The 21,294-nt window shown below is 44.0% G+C and overlaps 1 protein-coding gene across 1 annotated transcript in view; it reads left to right on the top strand.

Moving 5' to 3' along the window:
* Window positions 1-21,294, top strand: part of RFTN1 (raftlin, lipid raft linker 1) — a 327,454-nt gene that overhangs the window by 293,116 nt on the left and 13,044 nt on the right. Inside the window, exons 8-9 of the mRNA XM_066585331.1 lie at window positions 5,045-5,148; window positions 17,656-17,737. Coding sequence (XP_066441428.1) covers window positions 5,045-5,148; window positions 17,656-17,737 — 186 coding nt within the window. The remainder of the gene's footprint in view (window positions 1-5,044; window positions 5,149-17,655; window positions 17,738-21,294) is intronic.

Raw genomic sequence — 21,294 nt, 5'->3', positions numbered from 1 at the left:
CAAACTAAATGTTGTGATTGTTTGGGAAACTGTGGTCACCATTAGGGCATGCTTTATTTATAATGTGTAGGTGTGACATGTGGGGGAAACTCACCTGCTTCTCCTACACTGTGAATCAGAGACGTATTTCTGTGCCTTCATATATGTGGCCGGGTTTATTAAAGCTCTTGACACGGTAAAGCGTCGGCTAATTTTGCTATTTTCTCTAAATACGGGAGTTTTAGAATAGCCCATACTACAAATTGCTAAATGGCTTCTATTTCTATGCGTTTCTTGTTCTTCCCACTGCTCTTCCCTAGAATAGTCGTCGGTGTTGTCCGTTGTGCTTTATCAAACTAAAATAGACTTTTTTTTCGGTAACAAAACATGACGAGGTATTTCAGCACCAGTGCAAGGGAAAAGGGGAACGGTTGTCCATAGTAATTAATCTGATGCCTTTATTGCTCCAAGGTGGCTCTAAAAATAAGAGCTGGAAGTCGGTCGGTTACTATGTGTAACTGCTTCACTTTTCACTTTTGCATTACTAGTGTATGTTTTACACCATATTCTGTATATACATACTTAAAGGGGTTGTCCCGCGGCAGTAAGTGGGTCTATACACTTCTGTATGGCCATATTAATGCACTTTGTAATGTACATTGTGCATTAATTATGAGCCATACAGAAGTTATAAAAAGTTTTTTACTTACCTGCTCCGTTGCTGGCGTCCTCGTCTCCATGGAGCCGACTAATTTTCGCCCTCCGATGGCCAAATTAGCCGCGCTTGCGCAGTCCTGGTCTTCTGCTTTTCTGAATGGGGCTCCGTGTAGCTCCGCCCCGTCACGTGCCGATTCCAGCCAATCAGGAGGCTGGAATCGGCAATGGACCGCACAGAAGAGCTGCGGTCCACGGAGGAAGAGGATTCCGGCGGCCATCTTCACCGGTAAGTATAGAAGTCACCGGAGCGCGGGGATTAAGGTAAGCGCTCCGGTAAGCTTTCTTTAGGTCCGTGCATCGGGGTTGCCTCGCGCCGAACGGGGGGGGGGGGGGGGGGTTGAAAAAAAAAAAACCCCGTTTCGGCGCGGGACAACCCCTTTAAAGGAACACTCCAGGCACAACTGTTAGGCCACTCTCACATGAGTGTTTGGTTGCTGTGTATGTCAGAAGCGGTGTCGTGTCCCCTTAAGGAGAGCACCCAAAAAGTGGGTGGAGACACCTACGGGGTAAGTGGGTTGGGGATGGTATAGTCTCTCCCCAAGGAGAGCACCCAGAAAGGGTGTGGGGACACCGAAAAGCTATGTAAGGAGACTTATAAGGCAATGGTCCTCTGGGAAATTTATGCAAATAAGAAAGATGGAAAAATACCTGTACAGCGCCATCTATTGGATGGCAGCATTCCTTCAATTCAAAGTGACTTATAACAAGTCCTCAATGATTAGGAATATTAAACCAAGCCAGAAACCATGCTTTCCCCTCATCAGTGTGCAGTAGGAGTTTAGGTGTCCCCACACCCCTTCTGGGTGCACTCCTTGGGGAGAGACTATACCATCCTCTGACCCACTCACACCCTAGATGTCTCCACACACTTTTTGGGTGCTCTCCTTAAGGAGACATGACACTGCTTCTGACCCACATCACAGGCCCCTCACAGACTCAGCCAGAATCCTACTGCACACTGATGAGGGGCAAAACCCCCAAAACAGCTGTCTGTGTATGGATTCTGGCTTGGTGTAATATTCCCAATTAAGGACTTGTTATGAGGTCACTTTGAATTGAAGGAATGCTGCCATCTATTGGTAGAGGTATTTTTCTATCTTTCTTATTTGCTGTGGATTACGTAAGTGTGAAATACGCAGTACTAAACCTCTGTAGATCTCAATGAGGCCTCTCACACTAGCCCTTTTGCGCCACCTATTTTATGCAAAATCACACGCAGCACGTTCTTCATGCGTAAATCGCATTGAAATGAATGGGATGCGTAAAAAACTCAGTAAATACACATTTGCACGCGGATTACTGTGTTTTTACTGCATTTTTTACACAAGTTGCTATGTCACCAGGAGGGGGGGAAAGTGACATCATCCACTTGCTTGTGCAAAAATACACAGTAAAAATGTAGCAAAACGCCGCATAGAAAACATTTTTGGATACGATTGTGTGAGAGTGGCCTTACGTTATGTTTTCAGGCTACATAAAGCAAAGAACACTAAAGAAAGAATGCTAGAGGCCATGCTAGACCCATCAGGCCCCAAAAGTGTATTGTAGTGATCCTTAAAGGGAAACTGTCAGCAACGTGTTATACAGCAGGAGGTGCTGAGCAGACGGATATATAGATTTGTATAGTTAGTGACCGGTTCCCTTTAAATAACATTTGTAAGCCTGCCCCTGTTCCATCCGGAATCACTCCTCCAGACTACCAGAAACACCCCTTTTAATGCTAATTTTTTCAGCCACACCCATTTTATAGTCCAGACTGTTGGCAAGTATGGTTCTCGATATTTTAGAGTGGTTTTCCAGGACTAAACTATCCTATCGGTTATCAGTAGTAGATTGGTGGGTGTCTGCCATCTGGGATCCCCATCAATCAGCTGATTTCAGTGAAGGCTATATTTGGGTGAGTGCCATGGCCGCTTCAGTCCATACCAGGCACAGCGCCATATATTTAATTGCAGCTGTGCCTGGTATAGCCACTTAATCCCATTCACTTGAATGGGACTGAGCTGTTCTCAGGCAGACATCACATACCTGAGAAAAGGCTCTTCAGCCAGCTGATCATCGGGGATTCCGAACCCCACCAGCGAACTATTGATCACCTATCCTAAGGACAGCTCCTCAATAGTTAAGTCACGTAAAAGCCCCTTTAATCAGATGACTTGTGCCTCATACATACAGCTCAATTAGCCCTTTTGCAGCTGCAGTTTATAAGACTATAGCATCCTGTCATATCACATCACAGTGTTAAGGCGGCAGAAATGCAGTCTTAAGCTCTCGCTCACGACCTGAAGGTTGTGGGTTCAATCCCTGCTTAGCTCAGGTAGCCGGCTCAAGGTTGACTCAGCCTTCCATCCTTCCACGGTCGGTAAAATGCGTACCCAGCTTGGTGGGGGGGGGGGGGGTAATAAATTACCTGGAAGCGCTGCGGAATAAGTTGGCGCTACAGAAATAACAAGATTTATAGAAGTAACAAAAGGTGGCAACGGAGGCAATAATGGATGTGAGAGAGAAAATAGGAAAATAGATTGTGAGGGGAGCGGGTCTGGGAGAGTGATGTACAATCTCTGGATGACACAACAGAATATTTTGGCGCTATAAACAACAGTAAATAAATAAAACTTTGTTGTCAGGGAGGCATAAATCCATCTGTGTATAATAGTCCCTCTTTTACCAGATGTTACTGTGACCAGGGCTTGAGAAAAGGAGTAGTCCACTATGAGAACTGATCGGAACCTTATTCATCCTGCTACTGATTTGCTTCTTTTCTTCCTTTTATACTCTGGTACACATTATGATGTCAGTTGTGACTGTTGGGGTGGATTTATCGGTACATTTAGTTATTGCAGATGGTATCTGAATATGTTGGGCAACATGGAAGGGCTTCAGAGCAGCACTAAAGTACAGAGCAGAGCTCCGACGCAGCACCAGTACTCGTAAATCTCCTCCTACGGCTCTTAGGGTAAAGTCTCTCTTCTTAGACCTGGGCTGCTCTGCAGATGCCGGGGATTGTTTAGTTATTGCACAATGACAATAATGTGGTTCTATGAGGTTAGAAGAGACGTAAACTTGTTTTTTTTTTTCCTGTGGAGGGAAATGGAGTTTTGAGGCATTTTTTGGTGGTCAGCAAAATATTTTAATCCCACTGGATGCATTCGATAGTCTGAGTGATTTCATTATAGTGACAAGATGGCAAGTATAGGCTGTGGGAAAGGAGAGGTGCATTGGAGGGGTGGGGGGTGGTGTTGGGGGGGGGGGGCTCTTGTATTTTATGACAAATGTTGTGCACTGGATTAATAAATTGGGTGCTATTTATTTTAAAGCACCGTTAATTCCAGATGAAAACACAATTTTAATACATTATATATGAAAAACAGGAACAGTAAACTAAATGAGTTACAGATTCATACAGAGCGAGAGATAGGACCCTGCACAGCCCTACATACCCCTAAACTACCTAGAGCTCAGGATGTGAGGAGAACGGACGCTGCAGCGGTCACATGATTTCCTGTGACATCATCTGTCACAGGAATCAGCAGGATCGCAGCGGGCTGCAGCACTGGATCGCAGCGGACACGTGGCGTGGTGGAGCGGGGGGTAGCAGCGCGGAACAGGGGGAAGCTCTCTCTCTCTCCCTCTCCCCCCCACTCCCCTCTGCAACCCCCCGCTCACCCACGGCGCCCCCCCGAATCCTTTCACTCGAGTAGTGAAGTACTCGAAAATCGCGGTGCTCGATTGCGAAATCGGCCTTACCGAGTACGTTCGCTCATCTCTAATCCTAATGCATTAGAAGGGAAATACTACATGTGCAAAAATGACTTTGATCTCAGTAGTCTAGCGGTGCAGAATAATAGTAATGTGGGAAAACAAGACTATTTCTCTAAATTATCATTTTACAATAAAAACAAACTGATCAGTCGACAGTTCATGTGGATCCATGTCTGCTAACAAAACTACAATATGGAAGCCAATTACTAGCCCTCTAATAGTCACTTATGTGCAGTGAGTTATATTTGAGGCCATAACGTTTAACTCGCATTCATGACCAATTTGGTGGCCGTAAACTCGACTGTTATTGTTATTGCTGTCAATAAAACACTCACATTCCATTTTCTAGCCCAAAGAGCACATAGTGTACCGTACAGAATGAAATACCTGGAAAACAATGAAGGTCTGGCACTAGAAATAAGGCTATAAATTAGGGAATATGTTGTGTATGAATGGGATTGTAGATTTACGCCCTACACGCTACAGTGTTGCAACCGGAGAGGTTTGTTGATTATGACTTCTATGTATCGACTTGTTTGTACTTCATTCGAAACATCTTACTCTCTTGATACATTTTCTTTTGTAGGGGTTCGAGGTGCAGGCGGACTATATGCCCCTCTTAACTTCCCTGGCGGTGTATGGATGGCAACTGACGTGTGTCCTTTCAACGCCTATTGTTAAAACCAGTAGGTGGGTATCCATTATGATCAGAGTGTTCGGTCGTACTCCACTACTGAATGTGTATTCTATACATGAACATATCCCAGGCAAAACAAAGAAAAGCTTGATTTCACTGTCGTCCAGGTATACCTTGTCTTCCTCGTTGCTGTCAGTGATACTATTTTGTCATTGGTAGTCATTGCTAGGGACGGTGTAATACAGAGCTGTGTGTTTCGTGTCCATGAATACATTATTCCACTAGCAGTTCTGGCATATATCGCGCTCACGTTGCATAACCCGATCCTAATGCAACATCATTGAAGTGCCTGGTTGCTTTCACACCTGTGTTAGAGCTCGGTCCAGGATGAAAGTGAAAAAAGCGAATCCGTTTTTTTTCCCCTTTAATTTCAATGATTTTTTTTAAAACGGAGAACAAATTTAAAGGCTTCTGTTTGCTTCCATTCTGTCAAATTACAATTTTTTTGGGGAAGAAACCTAACGCTGTGCTATTTTCTAATCCAAAAAAAAACCGGAAACCTAATCGTTCTGGATGCAAACGAATACCTTTTCATTTGCTCTCGGGTTTTTGAAATCCCATTCAAATCAATGGCGGGAAAAACAGATTCCTTTTTTCTATTTTATTTTAGTTTCTCTCCTCCAAAAATGAAAACTAGAGATGAAAACCCTGAACTGAACCCTAATGCAGGTGTAACAGTCTGGAGCGAGTTCAGAGCAGACAGATAGCGTGGTCAGGATTTATCCAGAGGTCGATAACAGGTAGGTATCTGTTGCAATAGAAGGGAGCAGGCAGTTAGCAAAGTCAGGATTTAGCCAGAGGTCGGTAACGAATAGCAGCAATCGTGTGGGGAACAGCTGTAGGTAGTAGAGCTTGACTAAAGCCAAAAAGCACAATAATCTCGCAAGGACGGGAGGTGCTAGGGCAGGTTTATATGGGGCATGCAATCAAGGGACAGGATGGAGTCAATCAGGGCAAAAGGAACATCGCGGTGAGCAGGGAAGTGCCTGTCAGGGAGCACAGGGGCTGCGGCGCTGCTGGGATGCTGCACTCAGGTGGCCGGTCGCTCACAGTGCTCGCTGCTGTGTGTGCATTGATTACTGCATGCCCTGCTACCTTAGCCTGACTGTTAGTTCTCTTCTTAGCCTTACATTATTAGAAGTTAATGCTACCATGTTACAGCTGTTAATGTAAGCCTAAGAAGAGAACTAACCGCCAGCCTAAGGCAGCAGGGCACACAGTAATCAATGCAAACGCTGCTGCTAGGACCTTCCTGCCTTGACCCTAATGGGAGCTGGAGGTGTGAGAGGGGCGTTTCCCCTGTCATACCCCTAGCTCCCAGTGGTGTCAAGATACAATAATACCTACCATAAACAGCAGTGGAAACAAAACTCCAGCACCTCCGTGGATTCTAGAATAAAAACAGCGTTTTATTTAAATTTCATGGATAAAAACATCTTCCAAAAATTACACGTTTTGAACAGAGTTCTTATTTATAGCATAATCTTTTACAGAATCACCATTCTTTAAATAAAAAAAGAACCAATGAGGGAACAAAAGTCACAGCCAATAGGTTCACAGCTCAAAAAATTGTAAATGCGGCCAAAATCCAAACTATACGTAGTTGAAAAAATTTACGCCAATTTTGCATGTTTTTTTTTTTGTTGCTGAAACACACAGTTTATCATGCAGCAAAGAATGTCTCTCTTTGTGGCCCTAAATTGTGCTTGTTTTATTAACCCCTTAGGGTATCCTCATTCTCTTAAACACTCGTTCACCATTTCCTTTTCTTCATTCTATGCAATTTCAGTTGAACAGTTCCTCCTTGTTCTTATCAATTCCCCTAAGGGTACGGCTCTTGTCATATGCATCGGATGACATTACTGCTCATTAAGGAGCGTGTTTCCAGTGATGGGCTTACGGTAACTTTGCTGAAAAACTGAGATCTAAATCATTTCGATGTAGGTGTTCAATGAAATCCAAGATGGCTGCCTCATCGCCGCACCAAATCATAACAAAGTCATCAATGAAACAGCCATACCGGAACAGAGAACACACAAACCAAAAATCAGAAACAAAAAACATATATTCGTGTTCCCAATAGCTCATGTAAATAGTTTTGAAAGGGACGGTAAAAATGTTGCCTTCATTGAGGCTCCAATTATTTGGATGAAAAATTGCCCAATAAATACAAAAAAAAAAATTATAAGTAAATAAATAATCACGAACTCCGGCAATGAGATAGAAAAATTCACAAGTCTATCTAGAAACTAGCCAAGTGCCTGTAATGCCAAATCATAGGGTATGAATGTGTAAAGGGACTTACAATCCACGAATGGGTAGACATTCACGTGATTTCTTGTAATAAAGGAAAAATGTGCTTTGCATTCCTAACATACGGTAGTAGTAGACTTGTTTTGGGCATAAGCTCTTAATAGACTAAATGCCCATTTAGACAGGAGGAATGTCAGGCAAACTATGCCCGACCCTCGTCCCCGCATATACTAGCTGTCGTGCTGCTGCATGGGACAAGTATCGCTGCCTCACAGCGGGGCGGCTGGAGGAGTTTCTCTCTTCATGCTCCCCCGCACCTCTCCAATGACATAACATTGCGGTCGTTCAGTACTGAACGGCTGCTATTTACACTGAACGCTCAACGTTCAGCTCATTGACCATTGTTTATGCTGCATAAACGATGGGCGATGAGCTGAATGATGATCGTTCAGTACTGAACGGCTGCTATTTACACTGAGCGATCAGCAATCTGCTCATCGCCCATTGTTTACGCAGCATAAACAATGGACGATGAGCTGAGCGTTCAGTGTTAACAGCAGCTGTTCAGTATTGAACTGCCACTATGTTAAGTCAATGGAGAGGGACGTGGGAGCGCGAGGAGAGAAATCTCTTGCAGCCACCCCCCTGCTGGCCACTCTGTAAATGAGTCGGTGATACTAGCTCCTGTGCAGCAGCACGGGAGCAAGTGTATGCAGGGACCAGTGTCTGGCATCGTTTGCCCGCCATTTGTACCGTCTAAATGGGCCATTAGTAGCAGAAGTGTGACCGTCCTTCTAAATGTCTGAGTGGTGAATGACTTCGCTGGACATATGAAAGGATGGCCACGCTTTTGCTACTACTACTACTGATTGATCACAGTGGTGTTATGTGTGCCCGTATGGTGGACTGGAGCTTTACCACCTGGGTGCCGCCACCCAGTAAGCCTACTCTAGCTTGTGGAGAGAGTCTTCCCTGCAGTATAACTAAACTGTGAAAGAGGGGGGACAATGGAAGAGAAATCGATCCTCCGAATGCTCACATTAGAGCTTGGAGAAGGAGAGAAGAAAAACCACTGATGTAATGGCGCAACCTTTTTGGACAGAAATACATAAGCTGGAATTTTTGAGGGAAAATGTATTCTCTTTAAATGAAAGCCAACAAATATTTGTGTTCTGAAGAAGGAAAAAAAATACTTCAGTCTGTCTCATAAAGAGAATGCAGAAGGCAGCGGGGCATTGAGTGTATCACTCCAACGTTTGTGCTTAGCCACCTGTGGCAAACGTGAGTGGTGCCAAATTCAGAGGCATTACTTGAAGCTCTTGGGCCCCAATGCAAAATCTGTAACAGGGGCCCCAACTGTAATGTATTCATAGTACTGGGCTCACTATATATGGAGAAGAGAGGCCTTATGGTCCCCCTAAGGCTCTGTGGCCCGGGTGCAACCGCATCCCCTGCACCCTCTATAGTTATGCCCCTGCCGGTGATCACTGCCTCTTTTAACCTAGAGGTTAGGCACAGGGAGCACAGGTGGCCAATCCACAAACGGTGGAGTAATACACTCAATACCACCGCTGTCAGCTGCATTCTCTTTAGGCCTAATGCCCACGGACGGATTTCTGCCCCATTTCACGCGGAAGAAATCCGCGGTGTTATTGCACAGCTATTAGGTTCTATTGAACCTAATAGCTTTTTGCCTTGCAATGTTCATGCTGCGGAATTCTATGGCGGAATTCCACAGCATGAAAGAAATCGCAGCATGTTCTATTTGGAAAAACACGCGGCCGGCTTCCATTGTAGCCAATAGAAGCCATCCCTCACGTGATGCTTCCGCTGTGAGCACAGCAGAAGTATTGCGTGATTACATATCACCGCCCAGCGCCGGCGCGTCGTGCACTGCACTGTGCATGCACGCCAGCTTGCCAGACAGGACTCTCACGGGGGATCTGGAGAGGTGAGTATGGGCTCTTTGCGGGGCGCCGTGTCGCACTCCGCTGCGATATTCCACTGGCAGAGTCCGACACAGCTGTGGGCAGGAGGCCTAATGAGACGGACTACATTGTAAACGTAATTGGTGTCCACACATCTAACTGGGCATATTAAGATACTTGGGCTGCTTTGTTTAGTGTTATTGAAGTTCTTATTAACCCAATGTCCTGAAGACCCTACAAGTGCCAGATATTAACCAGATCTACCAAGTTAAGTCTATAATGGACCTCTTATATTGTGAGGTCACAAATTTCACAAACAAACATGTAAAAGATAGCTTTTACCTGGATTTCTTAAATAAAAAGCTATCAGTGGAGATGAAGTAACTTTGACTTTAATCTTTACTATCTCTTTAGATAAGAAATGTGTTCATTCTGCCGGAAATACTGTGATTGGTGAATTGTTGGTCGGCATGTTTCTTGTAAAAACTAAATATATTAAATTGGTATTTTTCATGACTAAGTGTATAAGAAAAGTAATGCTCTCTGAATAAAGATGATGCGTTTTACTACAGTTCCAGATTTCTGGGATAATTTGCTGTTGGTAGACAGAGGTCAATTAAACTCATTTGTGAGTTGTCAGCTTGCAGGAACATCCGTAGGCTGCATGAGCACATGGGAAATTGAAGTCCATCGTCTATAAATGGAAAGAATAATTGTCAGGACATTCTTCATCATGCTGAGCCTCTAAATGTGAAAAGGAACATTGGCTCATTTTTGTAAATAATCTACAGCTTGTCTGCTGTACGAGTAAACATCTTAGATAAGTACCAAGAAGGTGCAATCTAGAGAGACAGCCGAAGTTTGGTTAGTGGACGGACTGGCTATTCTAGGCTAAAGGCAATCAGGGTTAGGAACAGAAGATTCTTTATTAACCTTAGATCTTAAAGGAAGACTCCATCTTCTAATTCTGCTAGTCAATATGTACACTTAAAGGGGTTGTCTCGCGGCAGCAAGTGGTGTTAAGCACTTCTGTATGGCCATATTAATGCACTTTGTAATATACATTGTGCATTAGATATTGGCCATACAGAAGTTATACACCTCTGCAGCACAAGCACGCCAGAGCCGGACAGAAGAGGGCAGACAGCGCAAGCGCGTCTAATCCAGGGAGAAGGCAGCTTTAGTCGGCGCCATGGAGACGCCAGCACTGGAGGGGGTAAGTGAATAACTTCTGTATGGCCAATATTTAATGCACAATGTATATTACAAAGTGCATTAATATGGCCATACAGAAGTGCTTAACACCACTTGCTATCACGGGACAACCCCTTTAAGTCCTAAGCTCTCGCTCACGACCTGAAGGTTGCGAGTTCAATCCTCGCTTGGTTCAGGTAGCCGGCTCAAGGTTGACTCAGCCTTCCATTCTTCCGAGGTCGGTAAAATGAGAACCCAGCTTGGTGGGGGAGGGGGGGGGGGTAATAAATAAATTACCTGAAAGCGCTGCGGAATAAGTTGGGGCTATACAAATAACAAGATTTATTTATTAGAGAGTCCTGCCCTTTCTCATTGGAGCTTCCCTGAATGAAATTTAGGTAAGTGACTCCAAAATGGAGCATTATTTCAAGTGAGCAAGTTTTTTCATGGGTCAGTTTGTGTGAGTGCACATTAGAGTTGGAAAATGAAGTGATCTGAGCAACTTCAAACAAGGCCTGGTCATCGGTGCTGAACTAGACGGTGCTAGTATTTCAAAAATGGGCTGTAACCGCACATGACTAGTTCCAATGACATTGCTGTGTCTGAGAAGCAGAAAGCAAGTTTCTAATAGGCAAAAGAGCACAAAAATTGGATTACTGAGCAGTGGAAAAACAGCACCTAGTCAGATGAATTCAGACTTCTGTTGGGTCGTGCTAACGGGAGGGTCAGACTTTGGCAGCATCAATCGATGACCCCTCCCTGTCAACAGTTTAGGCTGTTGGAGATGGGTTAAGCTGTGTGGATATTTCCTTGATACACCCTAGGTGCCCTGATATCTGAGGATGAATGCCATTATAAATTCTTGTGGTTATGAAGGCTATATGTGGTCCAAACTGCTTACTAGATGGGTGTTTCTAGCAAACACTGTTGGACCCAATTACATTTTTTTAACTAAAGGCCCAATGTCCAAGTCCGGATTTTATTTATAAAATCTGCACATGGTCCCCGCACGGAAGATTCATGCGTCTTGCTGCCCATAGGGATGCATTAGCATCCATAGGGCAGCTGAAAGCATGCAGATAGGATTTCTTCCCGGCGTGCAGGTCGCACGTACAGGAAGAAATCGCAGTATGCTCCATTTTTCTACAGGTCTCCCCACAGACGGCTCCCGCTGCTTCCATTGAAGCCTATGGAAGCCGTCTGTATTCGCTGCACAGCCGCAGCTGTTTTTGTGCTGTGCCATGGATACGCTGGAGAGCCGGTGATTTAAAAAAAAAAAGAAAAGCTGTGCACGGCGCGCTGCCAGCGTGCCAAGCACATCCGCTGCACAGAGGAGAGGCCCGCAGCATCCGGTGAGGTTGAAAAAATGTATTTTCCCTCTCCACGGCCACGGGCATGCACGGATTCCACTCCGAGATATAGCAGTGGAATCCGTGTGTGCTGTGGATATGAGGCCTTAGGCCCAATGTCCACGGGCGGATTTTACTTATTGAATCCACGTGTGAGATCCGCAGCTCTAGCCTCCCATAGAGAAGCATTGGGCGTCCGCACTTCATTTAAGTCCTACGGATTTGATTTTAAATGATTTGCAGATGCTACGCGCGGATAATAAATCGCAGTATGCAAAATTTTACCGCGGATCTGGCTCCATTCATCTCTATGGGAGCTTAGGATCCGCATTGCATCCACAAATACACTTAAATGCACTTGTGGAGCCGCTGCGGATTTGAAGGTTAAAAGTAATTGGGGAGGTGGGGAAAAAGCTGGGAGGTTGCGGAAAAAAATCCACAATCTGCGATCTCCAGCAAGGAAAAAAAAACAATTTGAAGATGACCGGCTGTATATCCGCGCATGCGGTGGGCATGAGGCCTAAGTGAATGTAGGTTAAAATTAACCCAAAAAAATATGTACCGTATATACTCGAGTATTAGCTGACCTGAGTATAAGCCGAGACAATAAGTTTCACTACAAAAAACTGGGAAAACTTACTGACTCGAGTATAAGCCGACAAGCTTATCTGTGTAACAAGCTGCTTGAATTCTCCCCGCTGTCATCCCCCGCTGTCCTCTCTTCTCGGCTGTCAGTGCTGTGTAAGTAAGCGCTGTGATTAGATTAAGCGCCAGCCAATCGCAGCTCGCGCTCAATCCAATCACAGTGCTTACTTACACAGCACCGACAGCAAGGGATTTGAAAGCCGAGCAGGGAGATGACAGCAGGAGGAATTCTAAAGCAGCTTGATTGGCTGTGAATGATCGAGCACCGGCTGTGATTGGCTGACGCTCGATCCAATCACAGCTCTTACTTACAAAGCACTGACAATGGGGAATGACAGCGGAGAGAATTCAAGCAACCTGCTGCACCGCCGCCACAGACACCGGCTGGGAGGCGAGTATGGAGGGGTTTTTTTGTTTTTTTTTTCCAAGCCTTCCCTGACTCGAGTATAAGCCGAGGGGGGCTTTTTCAGCACAAAAAAATGTGCTGAAAAACTAGGCTTATACTCGAGTATAAACAATGTGTGTGTGTGTGTGTGTATATATATATATATATATATTATATATATATACACAATATGCGATAAATTCAGACATATCTAAGCACAACATATTTAGAAAATGACCTCCCCCCAGCGCAGGAGCCTCGGTCCCCGCCAATCCAACTACAAAGAAGCTGCAGCAGCCAAGTGCCGTTCGCTGTACATGTTAGCATTCAGCTATGGCAGTGTCAATGCTGAAGCCGGTGATTGGCTGAGCTTCCATGTTTACAATGAACTGCTTGGGCCGCATACAGATTTGGAGCAGCGGACACGGGTGTCGCTGCGCTGGACTTGGGCGGGCCATTTAAGGGGTTCTTTGCCTTGCATTTTTTTTTTTTGTCCCAGAAAACTCCTTGAACGTATTGTCACCACTATTCTATCTACTTCCTAACTTTTCTTAAGCCTTTCATTTCCATCTACTAAGCAGCCCTGCAGGGACAGAGCTGATGCTAGACATCCATATCCATGCAGCGAACATCAGAGCAGAATACGCTGTGCACAGAGTAGCAGACGGCTCTTATTGTACAACTGCAGATTTTACTTTAGCCCACTGGGTACAAATAATGAAGGAAAATCCAGCATGAAATTAGAAAGCTCTAGAATTATTACAGAAAGTAATTGAAGCCCCCATTTAACCACTTTACAATCAGGCAGCTAAGGCTGAGCAGAGGGATTTCGCCTTTTGTTAAAAAAAAAAACCTTCTACTTTTTCCATGTTTCTGATGTATTCATAGTCACTAAAAGTATTTTGCAAGGGAAACAAATTAATCGCTATGGGTAAACCGAATAATTACAGTTGCTTTTAAGTTTTGTTCCATTGACTATTTGTTCAACCCTTCAAAGTGACTCTTCAAACTAGGAAAGAGTTTAGAGGGGTATTCCCATCTTGGACACTTATGGCTTATTCATGAGATATGCTGTAAATGTATGATCTATGCGGGACCCAACTCTAGGCCCTACACCTATCGCCAGAACAGGGGCCCTCTGAACCTATCCCGACTCACTGCCATAGCCACTGGTGGACGAAAATATGGAAACAGCTGAAATAATTGTGCTATGCGGTTTCTGTTATTCCTATAGAAGTAGATGGGAGTTAGAGAAATACTGTATCACAGTGAGCTATGATGTTTCCTGAACTCCTGAGTGGCATAAACAGTAAAACGTCCTGTTCTACCCCTTTAAGGACATTGTATGAGAGTAGGAAAAAAATCTGAATTTTTCCCCAAGAACAGTATCACATCTTGTTATTTGTGTAGCGCCAACTTATCCCACAGCGCTTCAAAGTAATTTATTTATTACCCCCCACCAAGCTGGGTACTCATTTTACCAACCTCCAACGGATGGAAGATTGAGTCAACCTTGAGCTAGCTAACTGAACCATGCGGGGATTGAACTCCCAACATTCAGGTCGTGAGCGAGAGCTTAGGACTGCATTCTGCTGCCTTAACTGTCATTGCAGTTCAGCCTGATTCATTTGAATGAAATTGAGCTACAATACCAGAAACAGCCTATAAGCGTTTCTATCCCTTTTTTTTGTATCCCTTTTGTGTGAAGGGATTATAAATAAACATTGAAATGTGTATAATGGTTTATAAGTGGCCTTAAATAGTACATGTTGTGGGATTTTGGCAACATGTAGCTCAGTGGTTGGCATTGTTGCCTTGCAGCACTGGGGTCTTTGGTTCACATCTGGCCAATCCGCATGTTCTGCCTGTTTGCGTGGGGTTCTTCCCACATCCCAAAACTATATTAATAGGTGAATCTGGATTGTGAGCCCCTATAGGGACAGGACCCAATGTAGGGGGTGGCAATCTGTGTACAGTGCTGTCAAATATGTATGCGCTAAATAAATAAATTCTGGTTTGCAGCAACTCTACATTTTATATTGGGAAGGCAGCAGAAATGCAGTCCTAAGCTCTCGCTCACAACCTGAAGGTTGCAAGTTCAATCCCCGCTTGGTTCAGGTAGCCGGCTCAAGGCTCGGCCTTCCAACCTTCAGCAGAATAGATGAGCAGTTTATGTTAGCCTGTATTCTGCGAATGGACAGAAGACAAGAACTGGTCATACGTTAGGACAGACATTTCGACAACCCCTGTGAGAATGCCTTTCACAGAGTACCGGATTGTGGAAATGAATCCCATATTCTGCCGACAGCCCCTGAAGGGACTTGTAAGTGATGCAATTTCCCCACTACTGGGTTATTGGCAATGCTCCCATGTAATGTAATTAGAATTAATCACTACCTGTACATTACATTCAGGCTTTGTTTCCCACCTGCTGTATTGTCAGCATTGCTCCAGCTTGTAAAAGGAGCATTTGTGGTTATGTTAACCTTATATTAGGGAATTGCTCGTAAAGCAGTTCCCTTATGGGATGGGTAAAGAGGCTCTACAGCAGGTTTTCACTTCCATAGGCTTTGCGACACTTCATTAAAATGTTCACTGCCATCCGAATTATTAGTATGTGTAGTTAATCATATCGCATTAATAGCTTGCATTGCAATTTCAGAGTAATTATAAGTTAATTAAAATGAAAAAACATATCTCTAATAAGAATACAGTTCCTGCTCAATCAATTCTAGCAACTAAATTAATAAAAAGACAGACTCCGTGAACAATGGCATAAAACTGATAGAATAATAAAATAGGTGCATTGCAGTATAAGTGTATATTATAATACAGCAGACCATCAGCTCTCATAAATGTATATGGGTAACAGCGTGTGTATGTGTGTGTGTATATATATATATATATACATACACGCTGTGGATATGATACCTTTTAATGTATAACAAAAATACTTGATGCTAATGCGAGCTTTCGAGCCTCACAGCAGGGTCCTTCATCTGAGCCCAAATTCACTCAAATGGTTGCGATATCTGGTTGAGAAACCCGGCCCGATATCTCACTTGCCAACATGTGTTTTTTCATAACAATGCAAGGTGTTTTTCATTCAAAACCGCCGCACGTTGTTTCTGTGAAATTGCGATCCTCAGGGACGTGTTTCATGTGCGTCAGAGGATCGCAATTGTTTTCCATTGACTTCAGAGTAAAACATCACATTACACTTACATGCACAACACACGGCATATGAGTACCATGCAATGTCTTTAAGGTCCCATTCAAAACAGTGGGCGAGGCGTTCCGAGAAAACGCCGAAAGATAGTATATGCTGCGGCTTTCTATCCTCACAGCATTGCTGCGAGGAAAAAATATCAGTCGTGTGAATAAATCCATTCAAAAGAATGGCGTTCATAATGGTGCACGTTTTGTGCATCTCGCAATGCAAAACACGCACATGAGATTCCCTCTCATGTGAATGCAGCCCGAGGAGGCCCTCTTTTCACACTACAGTAGGTTTTGGTTAAAAGGGTTGTACCAGAACATCAAGTTATTCTCTATCCACAGGACACCAGTTTGCCACCCTCTAAAGCCATCCCTGACTGGAGAGGGGAATATGACCTATTTACATACAAAGATAATCTTTCAAACGATTGAAAGTTTTAGCAATATTTTTGCATAAAGTATTAATGTCCAGTAATGCCCATTAACACTTTATCATCTTCATTTGCCTGTAAAAGGGCCTCCAGGAGCTGTTTACAGAACCCAGCATGTGACTAATAACACGCCCAGCTGTGCGCACAGCTGCATTGTTCTTCACGCGGCTCCCAGCAGAATACAATGTAATCTCCCGACACCCGTGGCAGTGTTCATACGTCACAATTATTGTTAATTTGAACGAATTTTAAGCGATAACCGTTACGTGTAAATGGGCCTTTATAGTCATTTCCCTTTATTAGTTCACATTTCCCTTGTATAGAAGATGCTCTGACCTTTTTTGGCACGATACATTGATCGACAACATAGATATTACAAAAGTGTAAATGTGTTAAAAACAAACCGCCATAGAAGCACTGGGGGGATTTGGTATATAAATAACATATATATTAATTGCAATGTGCTGAAATCGTACATCAATATGAGTAAGTGTAGAGTACATTGTACCAAATATGTTGTATTAGAAAACATTATGCAACATAATTGGCAAGAGAATTGGACGATGCAACAATGTTGCTTGCTTGTTTACCTCCCGGAATTGATATTTATACAGTATAATGAATGTATTTGCTCCGATAGGTTGCATTGCGCTTCCCACTTTAGCTTGCAGACAAGTATGATGTGTCGGCTCGACGTGGGAGAGGTGATCTATAAATTACAATTTCAGAGTAGGAAATAAGATGATACTCAAACATATAAATGAAATGTGACGGAAAAAGTAATCCTTGACATGGCAGTCGGAGGAATCGGTTATGCTTATTAAGATTTCCTTCAAGGGGAACTTGTTACTTAATGGCATCTTGGACACAGATAGGTAGGCATTCCTATATCTCTGCACATATTTTGGAAATAAATTGTGTTCCACTTGTATCCTGGTGGAGGATTTCCCTAATCGCAATTGTCACCATTTCTGCATAGTATGAATTTAATATAAATGGAAATTCAGGACACTTGGTCAACGGCAAATAAGTTATGTGACATCTACATTGTGATGACTGATAAAACATTTTACTTATTCATTCATCTCTTTTACAGGGATGGCAATGTCACTACCAAGCAAATTGTGTTCATGCAGAGACCAACATTGCCCCATAAGAACAAGAAGAAGGAACCAAAGGTAACAGAGTTTTCTTTAGGACATAGTGCTTCCCAGAAAATAAGAGCTACCGCGAGAATAAGCCCTAGCATTATTTTTTGGGGACTTTTGGAGAGGCTTGAAATATAAGCCCTACCCCAAAAATAATCCTTAATCAGCAGAGTCACCCAGCAGACTCTGTTCAGGTCCTTCCCGCTGCTTTCCGGAACCCCAACACAGTTCCCGCAGTCTTTGGCCGCCCACACATGATCACTTTTTGGATACAAGATTCATAATTCAAGTCTCCATGAAGTGATGGCTGTGATTGGTTCTTTGGGCGCTCCATTGATTGGCTGAGCCACCGAATTCTCTGTATCTAATGCACACTGTGCACTGCTATCTGATTGGCCAGTGCTGATCGCACGACCAAGTCGGATTAGTGGTCTAATACTAGCAATGCACTGTTGGGGTTAGGTAGTCTGAAGATTGCATCGGTCAACTTGGTAGGCTGAAAACGGGATGTAGAACTGGCAGATCGGAGGGGCAACTGAGAACGGCAGCTAATATACCCCCTCTGTTACCAGAACAGAACTCTGTCCTGAAACCGGAGGGTCACTTTAATGACCATCTAATAAAATGAACAGTAAACAATGTAATGTGCATACAAACACTACCAAAAATCCCTATTTGTCCGAATTCCACAGTACAAATTCAGAGCACTCACCCTGAGAAGGTAGGTTGGAGATCTGGGTTGACCTTTTCTAGACTACTTCTAGTCTCAACGAGTTAAAGGGGTTTTCTGGGCGACTGAAGCTGCTGTTCCCTGTGAGGCACGTCCGGCCCAACATACTCATCGTCTGGAATCCCTAACGCGGATAGGTCATCAACAGTTTTTGCCTGGAAAACCCCTTTAAAGAAAAAATGTAATTCAGAAATAGAGCCTAAAGAAGGAAAAACCTAGCCAGAAATGCTGTTATTCCTCGTGTACACACACAAGTACTAAAGTCATCTGAAAGTTGGGTTACACTATAAAGTTCTGAAATATCCTTAAATTCGTGTATTATTTTCAGATGCTTCTGATAAGCTGGCCTCAAAGATTTGATGCTTCACTTACATTCATAACTACCAAATTGAAAGGTGAACCCCTCCAGATAAGAGTTCAGAGGCAGCTATGAAGTAGACATGAAAGCAGGGAAGGTGTGGGCCTGCCTGACCTTGCCTTCTGTCATAAAGCTTTGATGCTGGCTTGTCTTTTAGATCTCTATTGCCAATCTCATTCTAAATTATGGGTCACCCTAGAACATTCTGTCACCCATCAGATGAGTTGCTATGACACCCGAAGGCTTGGACTGATAGGGGTCTGTCCAAGTATGGTGGCCTGTGAGGCTCAGCCTCTGGCTGACCTCATAGGCTTTCTAATGCACTACAATATTGAAGTATAATGGTGTATTAGAAGAGTGATAAAATATGCAGCTAATTAAGTCCCCTAGTGGGGCAAAAATAAAAAGTGAAAAAAAAAAAAAAAATGCATACCTTTCCCCTTAACTATATTAAAAAAAAAATCACATATGTGGTATCGCTGCATCCGTAGTGACCCAGAGAAAAAAGTTAGGACATTATTTAACCTGCACAGTGTATGCAATGAAAAAAAATAAAAAAAACATGGCAGACATAGCTAATTTAGCCTATCTCGCCTTACAAAAAACAGAATAGAAAGTGATCAAACGGTTGCATGGATCAACAAATGTTACTGTTAAAAAGTACAACTCCAGCAAAGAAAAAACCTTACATAACACCGTTGACAAAAAAAAGGAAAATCTGTCTTTTGAAAAAATTGCAAAAAAACCCCAACCTATATAAATTTGGTATTGGTGCACTCGTACCGGCCTGCAGAATTACTATAACTCATCATTTATAATGCACGGCCATCGCTGTTAAAAATAAATAACGTGCCAGAATTGAAGATTTTGTTAGTCTTGCCTCTAGAAAAAATGGAATAGAAAGCAAATAAAATGTTATATGTTTGTGAAAATTTGATAAATAAGGCTGGGTTCACATGGGGCGGATTTGCCGTGGAATTTCGCCACGGCAAATCCGCCTGCGGCTGCTAATCCCGGGATTAGCCAGCCATGTGGACGAGATTTCTCAGAATCTGCCGTGGCAAAGCCGGCACTGCAGCGTGGATTAGCCGGCCGCAGTATGCTCATTCTTTTTCGTCTTCCGCTGCAGCCGCGCTCTCCTCTATGGGAGCACCGGCCGCAGGGGAAGAGCAAGCGGCCGGGCCACTTCAAAACCCTCGGCTAAGTGCCGCAGGTTTTGAAGCAGCGCTTCTCCCGGCGGAAATCTCGCGGTTTTTCACTGCGGCCAAACTGCAAGATTTCCGCCGGGATTCCGCTGTGTGGGAACCCAGGCTAAAGACTAGAGTTCATTCTGCAAAAAACAAGCCCTCATAAAGCTCCATCGATTGAAACATTCTATGGTTCTTGGAATGCGGTGACACAAAAGCAGATCTTTCAAAAGAAATTTCTGTAATTAATGCGCAAACAGGCTTTGTCACTAAAGGGTTAAAGGGGTTTTCCAGGCATTTAGCATTGATGACTTTTCCTCAGGATAGGTCATCAATAGTTAATCAGTGGGGGTCCACGTGAGACCCTTGCTGATGATCTGATCCTCCAGCCCACTGTCAGTGCAGCCAAGCCTTGATTTCCATATTAGAGTCGAAGCCAGAAGTGTAACAGAAAGCTTAGCTCCCTTTGCAATCAATGAGAGTGATGCCTTCCATTACACTTCCGGCTCCAACTCCAGTGTGGACGTCCAGCTCAGCTGCACTGACAGCAGGCCAGAGGATCAGATGATCGTAGGGGTCCTGAGCACTGGACCACCACTGATCAACTATTGATGACCTATCCTGAGAATAGTTTATCAATGGTAAATGGCCAGTACACCTCTTTAATGATGTAGGACACACATGCATTAAACCTTAAGAGGTTTTCCAGGCAGCTCCTGCTGGGATACATCAGGATCGGAGCAGAAGCATTGCTCCGATCCCTGTGTAGAGGCCAAGCTTGCAATTACAAGCTCAGCTCCTATTGATTTCAGTGAGGACTGCGCTTGCAATTAGAAGTGCTGGCCACAACACGGGGGTCGGAGTAGTGGCTTCCACTTTGATCCTGGTGTATCCTGGCAGGCACTGCCTGGATAATCCCTTTAAATGAATTGTATTCACCCTGCCTGCAGCTCTCCTGCCCGCTGACATCTGTGCCGAGGTGATAGGTCAGCTGTCTCAGACTCTGCCGCTGGACCGCAGCTACAGGCAGGAGGAACATAAAGCCTGTAGGGATGCTGCCCAGCCAGACGCCAATAGGAGGTTGCTTTTGGCCTTTCGCTGGGCAGCATACCTGGAACTACAAAGGGCGTCACTGTTACTGGGGCCACTATGGGGATTACTGTTATTACTGGGGCCACTATGGGGATTACGGTTATTACTGGGGCCACTATGGGGATTACGGTTATTACTGGGGCCACTATGGGGATTACGGTTATCACTGGGGCCACTATGGGGATTACGGTTATTACTGGGGCCACTATGGGGATTACGG

Source organism: Eleutherodactylus coqui, chromosome 12, assembly GCF_035609145.1.
Source record: "Eleutherodactylus coqui strain aEleCoq1 chromosome 12, aEleCoq1.hap1, whole genome shotgun sequence".
Classification (NCBI taxonomy): Eukaryota; Metazoa; Chordata; class Amphibia; order Anura; family Eleutherodactylidae; genus Eleutherodactylus; species Eleutherodactylus coqui.
This window is presented reverse-complemented; position numbering and strand designations above follow the sequence as displayed.